The sequence below is a fragment of the Taudactylus pleione genome, unplaced genomic scaffold, assembly GCF_031769625.1.
Source record: "Taudactylus pleione unplaced genomic scaffold, aTauple2 ptg000046l, whole genome shotgun sequence".
In the NCBI taxonomy this organism is placed as follows: domain Eukaryota; kingdom Metazoa; phylum Chordata; class Amphibia; order Anura; family Myobatrachidae; genus Taudactylus; species Taudactylus pleione.
Genome location: NW_028284448.1, coordinates 12,763,239 through 12,783,598, shown reverse-complemented (window position 1 = coordinate 12,783,598; position 20,360 = coordinate 12,763,239). Strand labels below are relative to the sequence as shown.

The window sequence follows — 20,360 nt, the reverse complement described above, 5'->3', positions numbered from 1 at the left end:
AAAATGTATATGCGGTGAGAACTCACGTTCCAAAGATTAGCAGCAGAAGTTCCAAATGGCCGGAGATGTTACTCCCCAGAAGGGAGTCCAGTGTGCAAAATGTTGTTTCTAAATAGTTTATAAGTAGCACTGAAAAGTGGGAGTAGAAATTTCTTTTGTGAATGGCTTAGCAGGGTTAGCGAAAGTTTGTATAGAAGTCCTACCAGCTGATCTTAGCTGTTGGAAATCAAATTGCAGCGGCAACTGTTGGTATGTCCGCAGGAGTTTACATCTGCACCTGTATCTACGCATAACAGAGAAGAAATTGACAGACATTGGGGTCTATTTACTAAGCAGTGTTAGGAGACAGAGTGAAAAGTGATAAGAAAGTGATAAGGTGCCAGCCAATCAGCTCCCAACTGTCATCTCACAGGCTGTGTTTGAAAAATGACAGTTGGGAGCTGATTGGCTGGCACCTTATCACTTTTCACTCTATCTTCTAACAATGCCTAGTAAATAGACCCCTTAATATTTAATTCATATTATTTTAATGGGATGCAGTCATAATCCCAACTGCTGGGATTCCAGCGTTCAGAATGCTGACACCGGAATCCCGACACTTATCAGAATACCGGCGCCGGCATCTCGAAGGTAAGTACTGGGGTTAGGGTTTATGGTTAAGCACTAGGGGAAGGGTTAGGTTTAGGCTGCAGGTGGGGGGGGGTTAGGTTTAGGCATTATGGGGGGAGGTTAGGTTTAGGTTGCGGGAAGGAAGGGATAGGGGTGGGGTTAGGGTTACTTACCTGGAGGTGTCGGGATTGTAACCTGGTCGGGATGCCGGCTTCCCGTACCCTTCCCCTTTTAATATGTAGAACGAATGTCAACGGTCTTATACATTTGATACTAAATATCCCAATGGAAAATGTCAGTCTACAAACGCTAGTCACTGTATAAGTGGATATTATTTTAAAGGTTCTCTAACATGAAAAAAATGTGTTCCTCTAATCACACATAGTGTAGCTGGATGGCAATCCAGTGACTTAAATAGCAATATTTCTAATAGATTTATTAGCCCTACATGTGTTACTTGTGAATTTACATAAAGGGCCTGGTGCAGAGGTGCAATCTAACTGTTCGCAATGCGTCCCAATGGTTACCGCGAGGAGACGCAGAGCAAATTTGGTCGCAAGAGCCGAAGGTTTGAGTGGGTGTTCCTGAGAGGTAACGGGGGCGGTTAGGCAGACGTGGGTGTGTCGCTGAAAGCAATTGCGTCTAAAGATGCAGTAGTTCTGACACAGGTCGATATGAACAGACAGAGAAATTGTACCTGCCAGGGGGATGGTGCAAGCTTCAATAGCGCAGCGATGTTGAGTCTAAAGACGCCACGAGACCGATTACTGCCGCTGCAAGTCAGTAAGTTCAGAGTCGATCGCAGCATTAGCAATAAAGACGCAGCTGCGGCTGCGGGTTAAGACATGGACGCGCCTGCATCCACCTCTGAATCAGGCCCAAAATGTTGAATATATAGAGAAACAAAGCAATCCGTGTAGCTGGCTAACGCTTTAGCCAAAGTCCCATTTATGAATGTTCTAGTGGTTGGAGCTCAGCTTACTTGGCACCTGCTGCACATTGATAGAGACATTGGCAGTGGAAACCATGTAAGTGATTAGCCACTATATGAAAGCAGGTTTTATTACTTAGCTTGGCTTAGGCAGTGTTTGCTGACAGCACTTTATAGGGGAGAAGCACTTCAGAACGCTTCATTTCTTTCCCAGCAACAGAGGAATACATCCATGTGCATGAGGCTATTTATCTATGTACAAGCCAATGAGCAGTCCTTCATGACAGAAGATATTATTCATCATAAAATAAAACATGTGCAATAATTATTAAACTGTTCATGGGAGCATTGATTGCACGAAACAGATATGTAATAATACTGTCTACAAGGTATAAACATTACTTATAACTAAGTACTAATATTAAGTCATAAAAGACAGATAATCAGGATATGGAAATAGTGCCCCAAGCAGCATTAACAAATGTGCACCACTTATTAAAAATGTTAAATAATATAAACAAAATAAAACATATTTAAACTATTTGAATATGACTTAAGAAACATCAAGAAATTCTGAATTATCATTATGTAAAATATATCCCACCAAAAATTGGATGAATGCTGAGAACTTAAGAACTTACATCAAAAATTTACATATATCTCCCAGATAACTAGATCAAAGATCAGTATTGTCTTATGTTTATAACTGGAATGGGAGAAATATAAGCACCAATTTTTTCTATGGGGCTAACAAACTGCCACACATGCTGTTTTCAGAGAGAAAGGCCTTTGAAGGCTGAAACCTCACACCACATTAGATTTGACCAAACCACCAGAAAAAAGGTAGATTTATTAGACACTAGCTGGGATACGCGGCATTGCTCGGGTTGAAGACTGCAAAAAAATTTGGTAGTTGCTCAAATCAGCTAATTGCATAACACAGGTGCTCGTAAAGGGCGGGGTTTACACTGAACACAGAAAAAAAGAGATTTGCCCCCCAGCACACTGCAGCAAAAACAATACTTAAATCCTACATGATAATAGAGATTTAGAGGTAGTAGTTACATACATTTGCAAATATATGAATAAGCGCCAGGCCAATCGTCAAGGCTCCCCTATACTGGCGTCCCTAACATTCCGGGGTTCACGTCCGAGAAGCAAGGCACCCCAAAAAATTCCAGCCAAGGGCCATCCCCAGGGCATCACAGGAAAAAGGGAAAAAGGTGATAGTGAAGTGTAAAGAAAAGATGTGTAAGGATAAATCAATAAGTGTCAATGAAATGAGAAAGAATTAAAATGACATAAATAATATATGGGATATGCGGCGTTGCCCGGGTTGAAGACTGGACACTGAAGTACACCTGCAGCTTTCATTTTTTTACATTGTCCTCGTCTATAACCTGGATAACTATTCAAACTAGGAGTAAATGACAGTGCAGGCAGGCATATTCTCATACCATTTGGAACGGGGCATATCAGGAGCAGACTGACTTACAGAACAGAAATCAGTGTAGCTTTTAAAATCACTTGAGTTTCACAAATGACTGTAGAAAAAGAGGTATGATTCAGCTGTGGACGCATATGCTATCGCAGTTGTTAACATGTTAGCAGCTGCGATAGCTGTAATATGGTAATGCAACAGCGTTACACCTCCTGCATGCATTATGAATCCGAGCTGTGTCCAAGGACGCAGCATGATCCCTTCGGACAGCTGTGTGACCATGGGGTCACACAAGCCGGCCGCCGCGTATGAATAAAAGAGGCCAGGAAATCTTAGTCAGCTGACAGAGATCCTGGCCTCTCAACCCCCAACGGCGGCGACATGCCCCCGTTTTGGTAAACAGAGGTCATCGCCGCCCCCTCCCCACCCAGAAACAGCAACAGACTGTCGGTCACTGACAGTCTGCTGCCAGACTGCATTGCATGAGGGATCGCAAACCAATGCTGCACATGCGCAGTACGGATCAGCCGCGTCTGCAGCTGAATCACCCTCTGAAATCACTCTTCAGACCAAAATTGCCGGACAGAAGGGGCAAGCCCACAGTGGCACTGCGTGGCTGCGATCAATCTTCCCTGCTGTTTGTTATCTCTGTATGCTAAGTTTTACCAGGATCAAACATTGTGGATTGATTATGCTGTCTGCCACAGTCTGAATGTATTGAGTGCTGAGCTGCTAAGACCCCTCGGCACAGCTGCTGTAAGATGAGACAATGAGTGAAATGCACACTGTTTAATGCCATCATTTATCATGCAAACACAGAGGGCTGACTAACTCTGTATTTCATATATACGGCTATATAGGAAGAGATGAGAGGGTGACAGTGCGTGTATGAAGCGAGCCCCTCAGCCTCAGAACCTGTGTTTTATGGGATTGTGTGACAGTGTGTAGCCCTGACAAAGTTTAAACCAAACTATACCACCATGCCAAAAGTGGAAAAGTTAGGTACAAAACTCTGGCCATGCATAAAGGACAGACAGACACACACACACACACACACACACACTATCTTGCTTATTATATAGATGTTTCTGATAGAAAACGGCATACTCTTCGAGCTCTTTGACCTTTCAGAACACAAATAAAATAATTATGAGGGCAATAATGATTTATTGATAAAGCAGCCAATATTAATTATTTTAATAAGGAGTCAGTACAAATGTATTATTTTTTACGGGGTAAATATTACTTCATTATTTGAGTATGGGGGCATTATAAATGCATTTATTTATTATGGTGAAAATACTAAGTGATCTATAATGTAGTCAATAAAAATATACTTATGACGGGAAACTTTTATTATTTCATGATGGGGCTACCATTCATAGTGCACACTTGCACCCATGTGTTTGCTGGCACGTGTAGTGCCAAGCCGGCACTATAAATGGTTATAAGGTTAAAAAGCAATCCCTTCACAAAGACAGAAAAATTGGGCTTGTGTTTGAAGTGCAAATAGTCCCCAGACATGAAGCTATTAAACAACCATATATATATATATATATATATATATATATATATATATATAATAATCAAAATGCCTTGAAGAGCTTTGAAGTATACATGAAATTGCCGGATGTTATAAAGAATCAGACTAGTTAAAAGACTGAAGCTATGATGAAGTGTATGAAGAAGTGGTTGTAGCTCTTGTACAAGTGTCCTCCTGCTGCGTTCTGCATCTTGTCTGAGTTGGTGCCTTTGATTACATGTCACATTGTACAGGTCTAGGCAGTCCTACGTTCTTGATGACATCTTATCTATCTTTCTGTCAGTGCCAGGATCAAAGGAGAAACTTCTTTCAAAATAATTATTGAAATGTATAGGAGAGAAAGCATAAGAGATACTTAGTAAATACTTCAAGTTTTTTTTTTGCTTTTAGCAAATTTTTTTTATTTTTATTACTCTTTTATAATATAGCACAATGCCATTGTTCAGATTCACTTAAAGACAACAGGTTGTTTTTTTTATCAATTCAGACACTTCTTGTCTACCACTCAGGTCCCAGCCTTCTGACAGGTGGCATTTGTTTCTCTGCCAAGCATTGTAGAGTTCATTTATGCCTTACAGTATACCGGTTTATTCTTGCCTTTAAGCATGATGATTGTTTAAGAGTCATTAATATTTTACATTATTGAGCCTATCTAAAAAGCAGAAGGAATGATAAATGTATAATTTGGCATAGAGAACAATACGTTAAATTGTGTATCAGCTTCATACGTATTTACATCTTACTGATGTGCAGCCATCTGCTTGTAGTGCTGAGTATCTATGCATTGTCTGTTTGCAAATATATTGGATATGCACCAGAGGCACAGTATACAGTATGTACTGTATTGTTTGCATGTATCATACACTTATCATGTAGATTTATAACAACTCATTTATTCTGGTGGGGATACAGTCAATATACCGACAGTCGGGATGCCGGCGGTTAGAATGCCGGCGCCAGAATCTCGATACCTGTCAAATTCTGGTGCCGGCATCCGGACGGTAAGTACTGCGGTTAGGGGGAGGGTTAGGCACTAGGGGAAGGGTTAGGCACTAAGTGGGGAGGGTTAGGTTTAGGGTCCTTTGTTTGAGATATATATAGATATATACTAGCTGAAGTACCCGGTGTTGCCCAGGTTTACATTTTCAAGTTATTAAGTTAGGAATCCCAGACCAATTGCCACCCCTCTGTGAAGTTTTCATCCAAATCCATCCAGTGGACAGCCCAGGACAGACTCCCCAGGTCAAAGTTCTGCCCAGCGTATACCAATGGAAGGTCCTACCGGGACCTAATCATCAATTTATTAAGTTAGGCATCCCAGACCATTTGCCAGGCATCTGAGATCAATTGCCATCCCTCTGTGAAGTTTTCATCCAAATCCATCCAGTGGAAGGCCCAGAACAAGCTCCCCGGGTCAAAGTTTTGCCCAGCGTACACCAACAGGAGGTCCGACTGGTCTTCTGGGATCCAATGTTATCACTCTGTGAACCTTTTGTCCAAATTATGTGATGTTGTCCAAATCCACCCAGTGGAAGGCACAGAACAGGCTCTCTGGGTTAAAGTTCTGCTAGACACACTTCGTCTTCAGGTCCGACCGGAACCCCAACCACTCCATTAGGCATCCCAGACCATTTGACACCACTCTGTGAAATTTTCATCCAAATTAAAAAAAAATTAGAAAAGGCTCCCCGGGTCAAAGTTCTGCCCAGCGTACATCAATGGGGGGTTCGATCAGGACCCTTATGCCCCTAAAACCTGGCCAGCATCTAACTGGACCACCTCACGTTGGTTTCATCCCAATCGGTGCAGGGGTGTCCGAATGCATAGCCAGACAAACAAACAAACAAGCAGACCATTTCATTTTATATATAAGATATTTTATATATATATATATATATATATATATATATATATATATATATATATATATATATAAAAACTTGGTAGAAACTGGCACTCATCCTTTTGTATAGCACCTTCCCTGGGTGCCCCCAAATCCAACCAGGTATGTGGCAGCAGAAAAGTTATGTGGCACTCGCAGGACTTAATAAAAAAAAGGTATAGACAGGTGTCTAGCACCTAATCACCGCAACTGTATCCTGTGCTGGTCAACGTTTTTTTTTTATTACAAAAATATAAATTTTTATGAAATTTTTGTAAGAAAAATGAAGTGTTGACCAGCAAAGGATGCAATTTCAGTGGTTAGGTGCTAAACACCTGTCTATACCTTTTCTATTAAGTCCTGCAAGGGCCACATAACTTTTCTGCTGCCACATACCTGGTTTGATTTGGGGGCACCCAGGCAAGGTGCGAGTGCCACATAACTTTTCTGCTGCTATATATATATATATATATATATATATATATATATACTTATATACACTGTATATATATTGATTATCACGTTCCTCGAGTTGATGTGTTGGAAGCATGAACATCTTGGTGCCAGGTACTACAGGATTGTCGGAGTCCATGTCTTGACATGTCAGAACTGTTTTGCAAGGACCTACACAATGTTAGGCAGCTGGTTTTAATGTTATGGCTGATGGGTGTATATACACATGTTTTTATCCACTTTTTTTCTTTATAAAGCAAGGATACAGCAGTAACTGGCCTACAGTGCAGATAGGTGAGAAGAGACTGTTTGCAGATAGCAATATGATAAACCTGCAATTGAGTTTTTACAAACTTTTTTACATACACCAGCATACTTGCACCCCCTCCGACAGCCCATGATTCTGCGAGGTTGACCTACTGAATCGCCAGTGCCGCTGGACTCAGTCCGGTCTGCGGTCCACGTTTTTGTCCCCTCTGCACGCTGGAGGGTACCAGAAGCTAGCTCTCCCGGTCCCCCAGTGTTATACAAGTCATTGCCCTGGAGTCTGGAGCTGTGCTCCCGGCTGCAGTGGCTCTTTGTGTACAATCTCACGGTGCAGCTAGTCCAAGGCTGCTGCACAACCACAAACAAAAGTTAGATATACATTGAAATCGGTCTTTTAAAAATGGCACCACAGCACGGGAATAGCCTCCTCAGTGCCACATCTGCCATTTTGTTCACAGTGCGGGACCGGAGAAGCAGACATCAGGACAATGTCCCAATTCACACTTGTCTTAGACACAAATCATCATAGGGAGGGATCTGTCTGACAGATAGAATGGCTCAGTCAGGAGAGTAAAAGTCTCTGTAGTCAGGAGTCCAGTTTAGTTTAACCAGTGCTTGAAGAGCGAAGGAAACCAGGGTCTGTATAATAATCGATGGTGGTCTTCCCCATCTCCATCATCCCCATATGCTTCCACCGCAGCATCAGAGACAGACAGATCACAGAAGAGGACAGCTGGACTGATAAGTATGGGTATGGCAGGGAAGCAGAGTGGCGGCTGTGGTGCCAGGTCCATTCATCTAGTACTTAGATATTTTAGTGAGGAAGGTTGCCTTGCATAATGCTTTAAAATAGACCAATAGGAAATAATAAAATAAATATTTTAAAAAATAATAAGAAATACAGTGCATTTGGAAAGTACTGTATTCACAGTGCTTTACTTTTTCCACATTTTGTTATGTTACAGCCCATAATGACAACATGTAAAGGTGCATCCTGTTTCCACTGATCATCCTTGAGATGTTCCTACAGCTTAATTGGAGTCTACCTGTGGTACAATCAGTTGATTGGACATGATTTTGAAAGGCATACACTTGTCTATATAAGGTCCCACACTTGACAGTGCATGTCAGAGCACAAACCAAGCATGAAGTCCAAGGAATTGTCTGTAGACCTCCGAGACAGGATTGTCTTGAGGCACAAATCTGGGGAAGGGTACAGAAAAATATGTGCTGCTTTGAAGGTCCCACTGAGCACAGTGGCCTCCATCATCCGTAAATGGAAGAAGTTCGGAACCACCAGGACTCTTCCTAGAGTCGGCCAGCCGTCTAAACTGAGCGATCGTGGGAGAAGGGCCCTAGTCAGGGAGGTGACCAAGAACCCGATGGTCACTCTGTCAGAGCTACAGCATTCCTCTGTGGAGAGAGGAGAACCTTCCAGAAGGACAACCATCTCTGCAGCAATCCACCAATCAGGCCTGTATGGTAGAGTGGTCAGACGGAAGCCACTCCTTAGTAAAAAGAACATGGCAGCCCGCCTGGAGTTTTCCAAAATGCACCTGAAGGACTCTCAGACCATGAGAAACAAAATTCTCTGGTCTGATGAGCCAAAGATAGAGGAAACCAGGCACCGCTCATCACCAGGTCAATACCATCCCTACAGTGAAGCATGGTGGTGGCAGCATCATGCTGTGGGGATGTTTGTCAGCGGCAGGAACTGGGAGACTAGTCAGGATAGAGAGAAAGATGAATGCAGCAATGTACAGAGACATCCTGGATGAAAACCTGCTCCAGAGTGCTCTTGACCTCAGACTGGGGCGACGGTTCATCTTTCAGCAGGACAACGACCCTAAGCACACAGCCAAGATATGAAAGGAGTGGCTTTAGGACAACTCTGTGAATGTCCTTGAGTGGCCCAGCCAGAGCCCAGACGAATCCGATTGAACATCTCTGGAGAGATCTGAAAATGGCTGTGCACCGACGCTTCCCATCCAACCTGATGGAGCTTGAAAGGTACTGCAAAGAGGTAAGGGGGCGAAACTGTCCAAAGATAGGTGTGCCAAGCTTGTGGCATCATATTCAAAAAGACTTGAGGCTGTAATTGCTGCCAAAGGTGCATCAACAAAGTATTGAGCAAAGGCTGTGAATACTTATGTACATGTGATTTGTTAGTTTTTTGTTTTTTTTAATTCAATTTGCAAAAATCTCAAAAAAAACACATTACACGTAGTCATTATGGGGTATTGTGTGTAGAATTTTGAGGACAAAAATTAATTTATTCCATTTTGGAATAAGGCTGTAATATAACAAAATGTGGAAAAAGTGAAGCGCTGTGAATACTTTCCAGATGCACTGTAGGATAGGACTTTCATTTTGGCAGTGTTTAGTTTGTAGAAAGAAACTTTACTACAAGCAGCTAGAGTTGGATGAGGTGCGTTATAGGAGGCTGGCAGCAACTAAAATGTCATCTGCGAAAATACAGATCTTACATTGTGCCACAGGTCCAGAAAGTGCAATATTTGCTCTTATTGTCACTGCCAGGGATTCATCCTCCTGTGCAAATATTACTGAAAGAGTGGGTACCGCTGTCATATATGAGATAGAAAGCTTGGATTATCTATATGATAATCGAGGATAGCTTGATCGTTTCTTGTAATTATATATTAAATATACCAATATGTGTTTTTATTGCAGTATTGTAAGCAAGTGATTTTTTTATAGTAACACTTGGATAATATATTTATTTCAACATACTTATAAATGACTCACTGTATTTGATGGATTGTATTATAACAATTATAAATCATAGCTGTGTTTGTACAATAGAGGTAATCAGCTTGATGGCCTCCACCTGGAATATACTGTACCTTATATTAATGATGTGTTTTTTATAGGTGCAAAGTTCCCTATAAAATGGACAGCCCCCGAGGCGGCACTATATGGAAGGTTCACAATTAAGTCAGATGTGTGGTCTTTTGGTATTTTACTGACAGAACTTGTAACAAAAGGAAGAGTTCCCTATCCAGGTGAGTGTGCCCGTACGTCATACATATAGTCATTGAACCTATGGTAATAATAAGAAGTGCATAGTCTGTATGATCACAAGCCTGCCATTTTCTTTTCCTGCAACTAATGCAATGCAACAAACTGCAAGCAATGAGCAATTTCTCCTACTATTAGTCACGCAAGCATATAATGGGGATACATACATTTGGGGTGTGGAGTTAGGCAGAACAACAAAAGGCATTTCCTGCACAGTCTCAGACCAGCGGTAATCCTACAAGGGAATGACCAGTGACACATGCAGGTCAGTTTGCTGGCTACAGGTAAAATCCTTAGCTGTCATATCTGTACATACTCTTCATTGGTTTCACTGAAAATGTTTCTGTAAAAAATACTGAAAATCGTGTAATAGTTTTCCGCCTTCTGTGATAAGCAGGTCTTTATTCCCTATATTACATATTTGTGCACTGCTGTAGAAAGCATAATGTTCAGAACATACCATTAAAAGAAGTTCCAGTTTTGTCACATGACAAATGTTCAGCTAACATTCAATGAGTGACCTACAGTCGTCCTCTCAGGCTGTAATGTGGCCCCAGACCTTCTGGAAAATGGGAATATGAGCAAGATGAATTTATAGTGTATATCAGTGATATTTCAACCTTTTTAAGCCTGCGGAACACCGAACATGATTTAAACTTGCTAAGGCACACCATCAGTTCCCCATGGGAAAAAAACACACACATTGGCCCCCACAAGAAAAGACACTCACAAATTGGTCCCGCGCAGGAAAAAGAACAGACATTGCCCCCCATAGAAGAAAATAAAATACAATGGCCCTCCGCAGAACAAAAACAAACACAGTTAGCCCCGCAAAAAAAAAAAAGCACAATGACCCCGCAGAAAAATCCATAAAACAAAATGGTCCCCACAGAAAGAGAAACCAAACACACACATTGGCCCCCACAGAAAAAAACAATCACATTGATTGGCACCTAGAGAAAAAAAAACAATTACATTGCTCCCCACAGAAAAAAAATCACATTAGCCCCAACAAAAAAAAAAAAAATAACCAGCTGAGAAGGTACACTGTCCTGTCCCTCATCGGCTGGGGTTGCTCAGTCACACTCACTGACTGAGAACACAGTGCAGAGCTGGGAGCAGTCTGCAGGTGGGCATGCAACGCGGCTTGCGTGACCTATGTCATGTCGACGCACCTCCATAGGGTACGGCCTGGGCGTGCCTGAGCCTTCCAGAACCCAGGACCGCCCGGGTCAGCAGTACAAGTACACGGCACAATTGAAAACCGCTCGCTGCACGCTAGTGTGCCATGGCACAGTGGTTGAAAAACGCTGGTGTATGTGATTTAACTTGTATAACAGAGCTGCTAGCAACATTCACAAATGTATGTTCAGGACCTGATTCAGACCCGCACGCTAGCAGAATGTGGTCGCTCGCCCTGCAAGTCAGCCCAATGGAATGAGTGGCAGGAGAGGCCGTTTGTGGGTGGTAACAAGGGCAAGCCAGTAGTAACGGGGGAGTGGAGTTGCGGACGCAGGCGTGCATAATTAACAGGCAGAGTCATAGTACACGTCACCTGGTTGAATAATACACTGAAGTGTTCGCAGTGCTTGTGGTGGGGTAGAGTCAACCGCAAGCGCTGCGGTCATATCCGATGGGACCCGATGTACCGATGGTTGTATATACTGCCTGCAGATGACGTACGCTAGTGGGCGGCTAAAGAAAGGCTGGTGGGCATCTTTAAACACAAAGTGATCGCTCGCCAAGACATAGTGGGCGTGCTTTATTCCTTGCCGTGCGAGCGGCTGCCTTGACGTCACTTAGCTGAATTTCCATACACTGGGAGCGAGCTGGCGCATCTAGCGAGCTGGTCTGAATCAAGTCCTAAGTGCAAAGATATGCCTCCAAATAGGAATATTAAGCTTGCCTTCTGGCCTGCATAGCCCTTCACTGAAGTTTGCATACAACTCAGTTCTGTATGACTGCGCCCAGGAACTGCTCCATTAATTTCCTAGCCTCATAATATGTGCAGATAGCATTCAAAGGTAAGTGCCTTTTGTACAGCGCATAATCATTGCAGTGCTTCTCCTCCTTCACATCCTGGAAGATAGGTCTGGGTTCATACAGTGAGATCAGCTACCCATGCATAGCATCACTAATAAATCTATGCTAGCTATATAAGAATAATTGATACATGTATTATTTGTTATATTTCCTTTTTTGTCCCTAACGTATTGCTGCTACTATTATTGTCATAGGTCTAGTCCAGAGGTTACCAAACTCAGGGCCTGATTCAGACCCACTCGCGAGCGCTATGCGCTCGCAAGCGGGTCGATGGTGGTCCAGTGCGCATGCGCACGACGGAGCCAGCTCCATCGTGCGCATGCGCGAGACCCGGATAGCGACGGGCAATCCGTCGCTCCGGGTCTCATACCAAAGGGGGCGTGCTGTCGATGTTGAGTGAACGCCTCCGTTTGGGGGCGGCCCCACTGACATCACGATTGATGTCAGTGGGAGAGATTTCGGCTCTGTGAGAGCCGAAATCTCTCTGGGGCTTGCGGCAACGAGACCCTACCACAAGGGTCTCGTCGCCAGGCCCAATGGTCGCGATGGTCTTGACCATCGCGACCATCTTCCTGGCCGCTCGCTATAGCTGTGGGTGGTCACCCACAGTTATGCGAGCGGCCAGGAGACCGCTCTAAAAAACAAGAAGGCCAGCCCTGATTCAGAGCGAGCGCTCTGTCAGAGCGTCCGGCTCTGAATCAGGGCCTCGGTCCTCAAGGCAATCTAACAGTCCAGATGTTAAGGATATCCATGCTTGACCACAGGTGACTTAATAAGTACCCCAGTCAATTTGATGTAACCACCTGTGTTCAGCCAAGGATATCTCTAAAACCTCAACTGTTGTGGTGCCTTGATGATCCCATTTGGGAAACACTGGTGTAGTTATAAAGATACAACTAAAGATCAAACATTTAGCAAAGAAGCTAAATATAAGAAATTCCTTACATGGGGCACTGGTTACTCTAGAATCCAAAATCCAGAAATGAAAAAATTATATATAGTAAAATATAACCTTATTATTGCTAATAAAAAATTAGGGGTATCCAGACTCAAGTTATAAATGGCTAGTCTGCACTAGAACAAATATATATTAACGTATTATCAATTAACCATTGATGTGGTGGTCAAATGTTTGAATCACAAATGATTCACATTCATATCAAACCACCCATATAAAAGTTGTCAAGGTTGCAGGTGAACAAGCTGTAAAGGCGAAACGCGTGTCCTACGAGCCTCGTCACTGTGGGGTACATCATTCACCACCTAGGAGATTCAAACATACGGCACCTTACAGGTATCTTCCTTCAGTGTGAGTGACACTCCCGCGGAGCATTTGGACTCTGCAATGCTCATAGCAACAGAGACCACCTAACACCTGGCACGGGACTTCTCACTCACACCTTAACTTTCTTTCTATCAGCACTGTCCCTATCTCATCCGGTGTCCTCTCAAGTAAGACGCCCGACAGCAGAGGGGACGGAGACATCATAGTGCCGTACTTTATCTGTCTCAATTGTTTATTACATGCGGTAATTTTTGCAGGTTTAAATACACAATTAACTCCATGCGCTCTGATTCTGTGCAGCAATGTGATGTCATGCTGTTTTGTTACATGTGTAACTTAGAACATGGGAAATTTACAACAAATAAGTGTTTTCTTTCAAATGCCTATGTGGTTTTGATTCATGTTATGTACCTATGCAAACCATCCTTACAGACAAATCGCTTTAAGGGGCCTATCCATTAGCAGATAAATTTGAGCGATGAACGATATATATATGGCCCTGAACGATGACAGATGCGCACTCCCGCTGCCGACAAATTGTGTCTTTCGTCTCTCCAACATGTTGGTCAATTATCGCTTATCGCTGACAGATATTACAAATATCTGTCAGTTTATAAGCGGTAAACGCAGAACAACGAACGATATTTTTAATGAAAATTAATAGAAACATTAAAAAAAATCCACTCCTTGGTTTCTACAAGAGGAGATATCGCAAAGTATGCATTTTTATTGTTCCCATTGATTTCAATGCATTTTTGCAAAAAACTGAATGATGTCATGCAATATCGTTCATCGTTTGCAAAAATCTGTCATGTACATGACAGATATCTGTCACCGCAGCCTCAGGGATTTTCAAGGGATAAATCTTTTGTCTTTCATCGTAGAGAAAGATCTGCTAATGGATAGGCCCCTTTAGAGGTTTGTGCAGCATTTAGCAGTGTTATTGGCGCTTGCACAGTACCGTTTGATATATAAACTGTCTAAAGGTGCATACACACGTAACGATTTTGTTGCCAATGATTTTTGTTCAGATTTTCTGTCAGATTATCTCTCAGATTTTCCCTTGAAAAAGTGAATGATTTTTGAAGTGTAATGAACGATTTTTACAAAGATGAACGATAAATGTTCCTTCCCTTAATGAAAATCGTTATGTTGGACAGTCTGAAATGGATGGTGAACTACAAATTACAAACGGGAGCGCGCTTGAACGATTTTCGTTCATCTTTATAGCTCAGAAACTGAACGATTTTTTGAACGATAACGACGTAGTTAACGACAAATCGTTCAAAAAATCGTTATGTGTGTATGCACCTTTAGAATATCCTCAGTCTTTTCTCATGAAGAGGGACAGCTATCCTAGACACAGGGCCGGAGGGCCCGTTACGCGAACTACGTAGCAGCGTAGAGCGCCAGCCAGCAGAGGTCCCCAGCGCCACAGTCCTTCCCGCACCCTACCGCTATCACACTCCTCTCCCCACCCCCCCTTCGCCACCGCCACACTCCCCCCACCCCCCCGGCCGTGACAGCCGGAGCTAACTCCTGAGCTCCGGCTCCCCCCCACGGGCACTATGGGAGTGACGTCATGGCGTCTTTCCCATAGTTCCGATGAGTGGCGGACGCCGGAGCTCACACCTGACCTCCGGCGTCCGTGGGCACTATGGGAGAGACGCCACTACTGGGGGCACTATATAAAGGGCAATACTGGGGGTACTGCATAGGGGGGGACTACAACTTGGGCCACTATTTAAATGGCACTGCATAAGGGGTACCACTATTGGGGGCACTGCATGGGGGGGGACTGTACTGGGAGCACTATATAAGGGGCACTGCACAGGGGGCACCACTACTGGGGGCACTGCATAGGTAGGATCACTACTGGGGGCACTACTGGAGTCCAGCATAAGGGGGACTTCTCCTGGGGCACAAGGGGCACTGCATAGGGGGGACTACTACTGGGGGACTGCATAATGGGAACCACTCCTGGGGCACAAGGGGTACTGAATAGGGGGGACAACTACTGGGGGAACTGTATAAGGGGCACTGCATAGGGTGGATCACTGCTGGGGGCACTACTAGAGTCCTGCATAAGGGGGACCTCTCCTGGAGCACAAGGGGCACTGCATAGGGAGGACCACTACAGGGGGCACTGCATAGGGAGGACTACTTCTGTGGGCACTATATAAAGGGCACTACTGGGGGACTGCATAAGGGGGACCACTCCTGAGGCACAAGGGGTACTGCACAGGGGGAACAACTACTGGGGGCACTGTATAAGGGACACTGCATAGGGGGGATCACTACTGGGGCCTGCAGAAGGGCGACCACTACTGGGGGCAATGTATAAGGGGCACTAATTGGGGCCTGCATTAGAGGGATCACTACTGGGGGACATTGCATACTGGGGCTACTGTATAAGGGGCACTACTGGGGGGACTGCATTAAGGTGCATATGGAATGGAAAGCACTGTTCCCAGAGTGACGAGAAAGGGGTGTGTGTCATGGTTATGGCTTTTTCTATGAGACCACGGCCCCTTAATTTGTTTGGGCACGCGCAAACAATATGTCTGAGGGCGCCAAAAAATATACTCGCTTACCAAAAAATTTGGGCTAGGGCCGGCCCTGCCTAGACATCACCATAAGAGCTATAACTAAGGTACTTTTGTACCCAAGGAGGATTATAATTGTGTTAATCTAACTTTTTTCTTTTGGAATACCTGTATTCACATTGTTATATAATAACAGGGAGATGTTTCCATTTGTATCTCTATTGTGATTGATGTCTTGCATTATAAAAACATAGACTGCTACATGGAGAAGTATCAACTAATACATTTCAAAGAGTTCTCTGTACATTGTATCACTTCTATAAACTCCTAGGTGGTTAGATATTACTATGAATTTTTATGGTTTATATATTCGCCACTACACCAATTAAGTTTTATATGGGTGGTTTGATATGAATGTGAATTATTTGTGATTCAAACATTTGACCACCACATCAATGGTTAATTGATAATTAATACATTAATATATATTTGTTCTTGTGCAGACTAGCCATTCATAACTTGAGTCTGGATACCACTAAATTTTAACTAGCAATAATAAAGGTTATATTTTACTATATATCATTTTTTCATTTCTGGATTTTGTATTCTAGACTAACCAGTGCCCCATGTAAGGAATTTCTTTTATTTAGCTTCTTTGCTAAATGTTTGATCTTTAGTTGTGTATTTATTTACATTTCCTGGGGAGCACCGCCTATTATAAGTGTATTTTTAGAACTATAACATTGATAGTTCTAGAATAAGTTGGTTGTTGATATAGTATCTCATCCTAGTCCGGTACGTGATCACCTCTAAACTCTGTGTATACTAACTAGTCATAAAGATGTAAACCACTTTAATTCCTGAATGGGTTAGAGTTGGATACATTGCATGTACTTGTAAATATTTAACTATTTGATTTATTCTCTATCACTGAAGCTGCATATGTACAGATGTGTCCTCCTACATCTAGCTTCAATATGCCATGCAGCGCAATATGCCTGGTGTGAGTGAGCCGTCAGGCTCCTTGCTAGCGTTGGGCATCTTTTTTACCGAAAATGCGTCTAAATCGCGATGCGACTAGGACAGACCAGGAGACTGGGGCGGAGAAAAGCTACAGCTGCTGCATCGTAGCACTTCGCATGCGTTTGAGAGACACAGTCACACACAGATTTACAAATGTCACATATCAAATTAATCAGCATAGGCCCCATAGACGTCCCCATAGATGTATATTTGGCGAAAATAAGAGGTGCAAAAAAGACGCCCGAGAGGGGCTGTTTGACGCAACTGCAGCAAAGACGAGTGAGGACATAACTAATACCAATATCATCTTTTAATATATTTTCATTTGACTCCAGGTATGAATAACCGAGAAGTATTGGAACAAGTAGAACGTGGCTACAGGATGCCGTGTCCGCAGGACTGTCCCAACTCTCTGCATGAGCTTATGCTTAATTGCTGGAAAAAGGACCCAGAGGAACGCCCTACTTTTGAGTATCTACAAGGTTTCCTGGAAGACTACTTCACTGCCACTGAGCCACAGTATCAGCCTGGAGACAACCTGTAAAGTTCTGCCTGTACAAAGCCATTACCAGGTTCAAATCCTAGAATTTGACTGCCTTTTACAAGGACCTGTATCTTCCAATGTGGGTTGCACGTAGGTGTGAAGCTCAGAACTTCAAGGAAACTTTTTTTTCCATGGCCACTTACTATAATTATCTGAATGTCCTCTTTTGAAAACAATAACGAATGGGGGAAAAAAAACGTAAAACTTCTCAAGCAAAGACTTTGATAATGCATTGTATTGATGTTATGTAAACTGCAAAACCTCTATTCATTGTAAATATTAACTCTGTGCCAATTCCCAATATAACAAATATCAAGTTGTTGTTTTTTTTTTAAACAGATCCCATGCAATTTGAATTAGTTTTCATTAGATTCTATACAAGTATTAATTTTCAAATTGCCCTCCTATACTTATATACCAATTTTATTTAAAATGTAGATGCATTTTTCTCTTGTTTGCTTTTTCTACCTATAATAATGAATAATGAAGGCTGTATATACATCCTGCCATGCAGTACCTCTTGTACATACGTCCATACATGCTGACAGAAAATGCTGAGGTGAAATCTACGGTGTGGGCCTGCAACATTAATACACAACTTACATTTTACAAAAAGAAGAATGAAAATTGAAGGAAGTCACCCAAGGCCGACACATTTGTACCAATCAAAATTAGCATCTCTCCTTCTTTTGAAGACTGACAATGAATATACTTACTGTATAGTTATGTGTTGAATAAGCCGCCACACTTTAATGACTCGCACTAAATGGTCACTTGTATTTGCCACATAATCCTTAATGGACAAATTCTGCCAAATATAAGGCAGGTGTACAGCATTAAGGCATTTGTCTTATTTTTAAATAACTTTTGTTCCCCTAAAAGTACTGATGTAAACTACTGTCTATACTAATAATATGTATGAGTCACTTTCTACACACATCAGATGTAAAATCTGAATGTGACATCTTCCAAAACCATCTATGTCAAAATAGCTACCTAATAGATTTTTCTTTTTGATAAACTTGTAGCTCATCTATATATTGCACTTGGATTACACGTGTAATGTGTGCAGATGTTAAGACCACCCAGGAGTATGTAAGAAGATAGTTCATCTTTTTCTATGTATTATTTACCAATGTAAAATGCGTCTTTTCAATGCTAATAAGGAAACTTATTTCTACTTGTCTTTAGACGTTCTCCAATGGAATTACTATGCACTATACATTTCATGGGGAATGCACAAAACCAGTGTTTTTGTACCATTATTAGATTAATTCTGTTTAACAAGCAAACGTCCTTTCCATTTGCTTTTTACACCATGTTATCAGTTTAAAGTCTTAACTAATTTCCTGTTCTCATTTCTTTACATTTTTTTTTCATGGAAAACTGTTTAACTTTATTAATTTAGTAATTAAATCTGAACATTTTACATCATTATTTTGTTTTTCTTTTTGTTTTACTTTATTCCTTTGCCCAGAATTGAATTGTTAAAGTTTCTGAAGAATAATGTGAGTACATATTAAGTTAAAATCAGTATCTTAATACAAGATAGGGAATAATTAAAAAAAAGCTTTATTTGGTTGTTTCTTTTTGCATACATTACATAAAGTAATAAGATTGTACATGCTTGTCTCTGGCTAGACTACCTGGACACTGAATGGGAAATCACATAGGTAGGCTATCTGTAATTACTGTTATGTGGAGGTTACAAAACATGGGGCTGATCAGAATTGTATGCAAGCGTGATTTTTAGCAACTGTGTATGAGCCGGGCACATGCTTCAGTGAGCATTATAGGGTTGTATGCACCGCACAGCTAAATGGTAGTGGCTGGGTGACATCGGGACATTGGCACGTACCTTAAGCTTAGTGAGAGCATATCAGGGGCGTGTAGACGGAATTGCAGGCTATGCAGAGTTGTGTGTAAGCAGTCCGCACAGGTGCAAGCCCGCACTGATAATAGTGACACCTACAAACCCAAGGGGATGAATAGGAACAGTGCGGCCACATAGATCCGCGCAGCCCTGAATACAACATTTATTTATGTCTTACTCTGGATAAGGCCCTTAATGAGCTTTCTTTTGAGTAGAACAATATCATTGCAAGGGGATAACTTTTACATACATGGTATATTACTATTACAAGGCGTATTTGTCTTAGGCTTCCAAAATGATGTATTACAGTATCTATGATATAATAATCACAGCTACTTCTTACACTATATAGTTGTTGATATATCGCTTACAGCTCTGTCACACCTTGTGCATTATGCAAATTTTACACTGCAGTTACACCATTGAATACAATTATTGAAGATAGGTTTACGGATTCAATAAGTGCATATTACACAATAAATCCATGGGCAGACAAACATTTCCCAGATAAATGGGTCAGGAGGATATCTCAGGGGAGACAGAGCTACTGTATAAGCTATGAAGAGGCAAAACTTTGAGAAAGATCAAATAGTACCCAGAAGCCTTTTTTGTTGAAGTATCCATGGTGCCCCTTGTATTCATACAGTATATATGTGTAAATACAGAGTGTGCATATTTAGGCCTAAGCATGCACCATGACTTCACCAGTGATTAGGGTGTCTGATCAGCCTTCTTTACTACCATATTTCCGTTTTGCTCCTTCATCTACATCTTAGTTCTGCTTGTGCACCTATTGGTATTCTGGTTCTGACCTCTGGTCTGTCTGACTACTATGGATTCTTGACCCAGTCTTGTCAAGTGACCTATAATTACATTAACCC

The 20,360-nt window shown here is 42.2% G+C and overlaps 1 protein-coding gene across 2 annotated transcripts in view; it reads left to right on the top strand.

The window, feature by feature from the left end:
- Positions 1 to 19,035, top strand: part of FYN (FYN proto-oncogene, Src family tyrosine kinase) — a 198,700-nt gene extending 179,665 nt beyond the window's left edge. For both annotated transcript variants that reach the window (XM_088460490.1, XM_088460489.1), the window contains exons 12-13: positions 10,018 to 10,149; positions 17,398 to 19,035. In XM_088460490.1, the coding sequence (XP_088316616.1) occupies positions 10,018 to 10,149; positions 17,398 to 17,606 (341 nt within the window). In that variant the 3' untranslated portion in view covers positions 17,607 to 19,035. The remainder of the gene's footprint in view (positions 1 to 10,017; positions 10,150 to 17,397) is intronic.
- Positions 19,036 to 20,360: the final 1,325 nt, after the last annotated feature.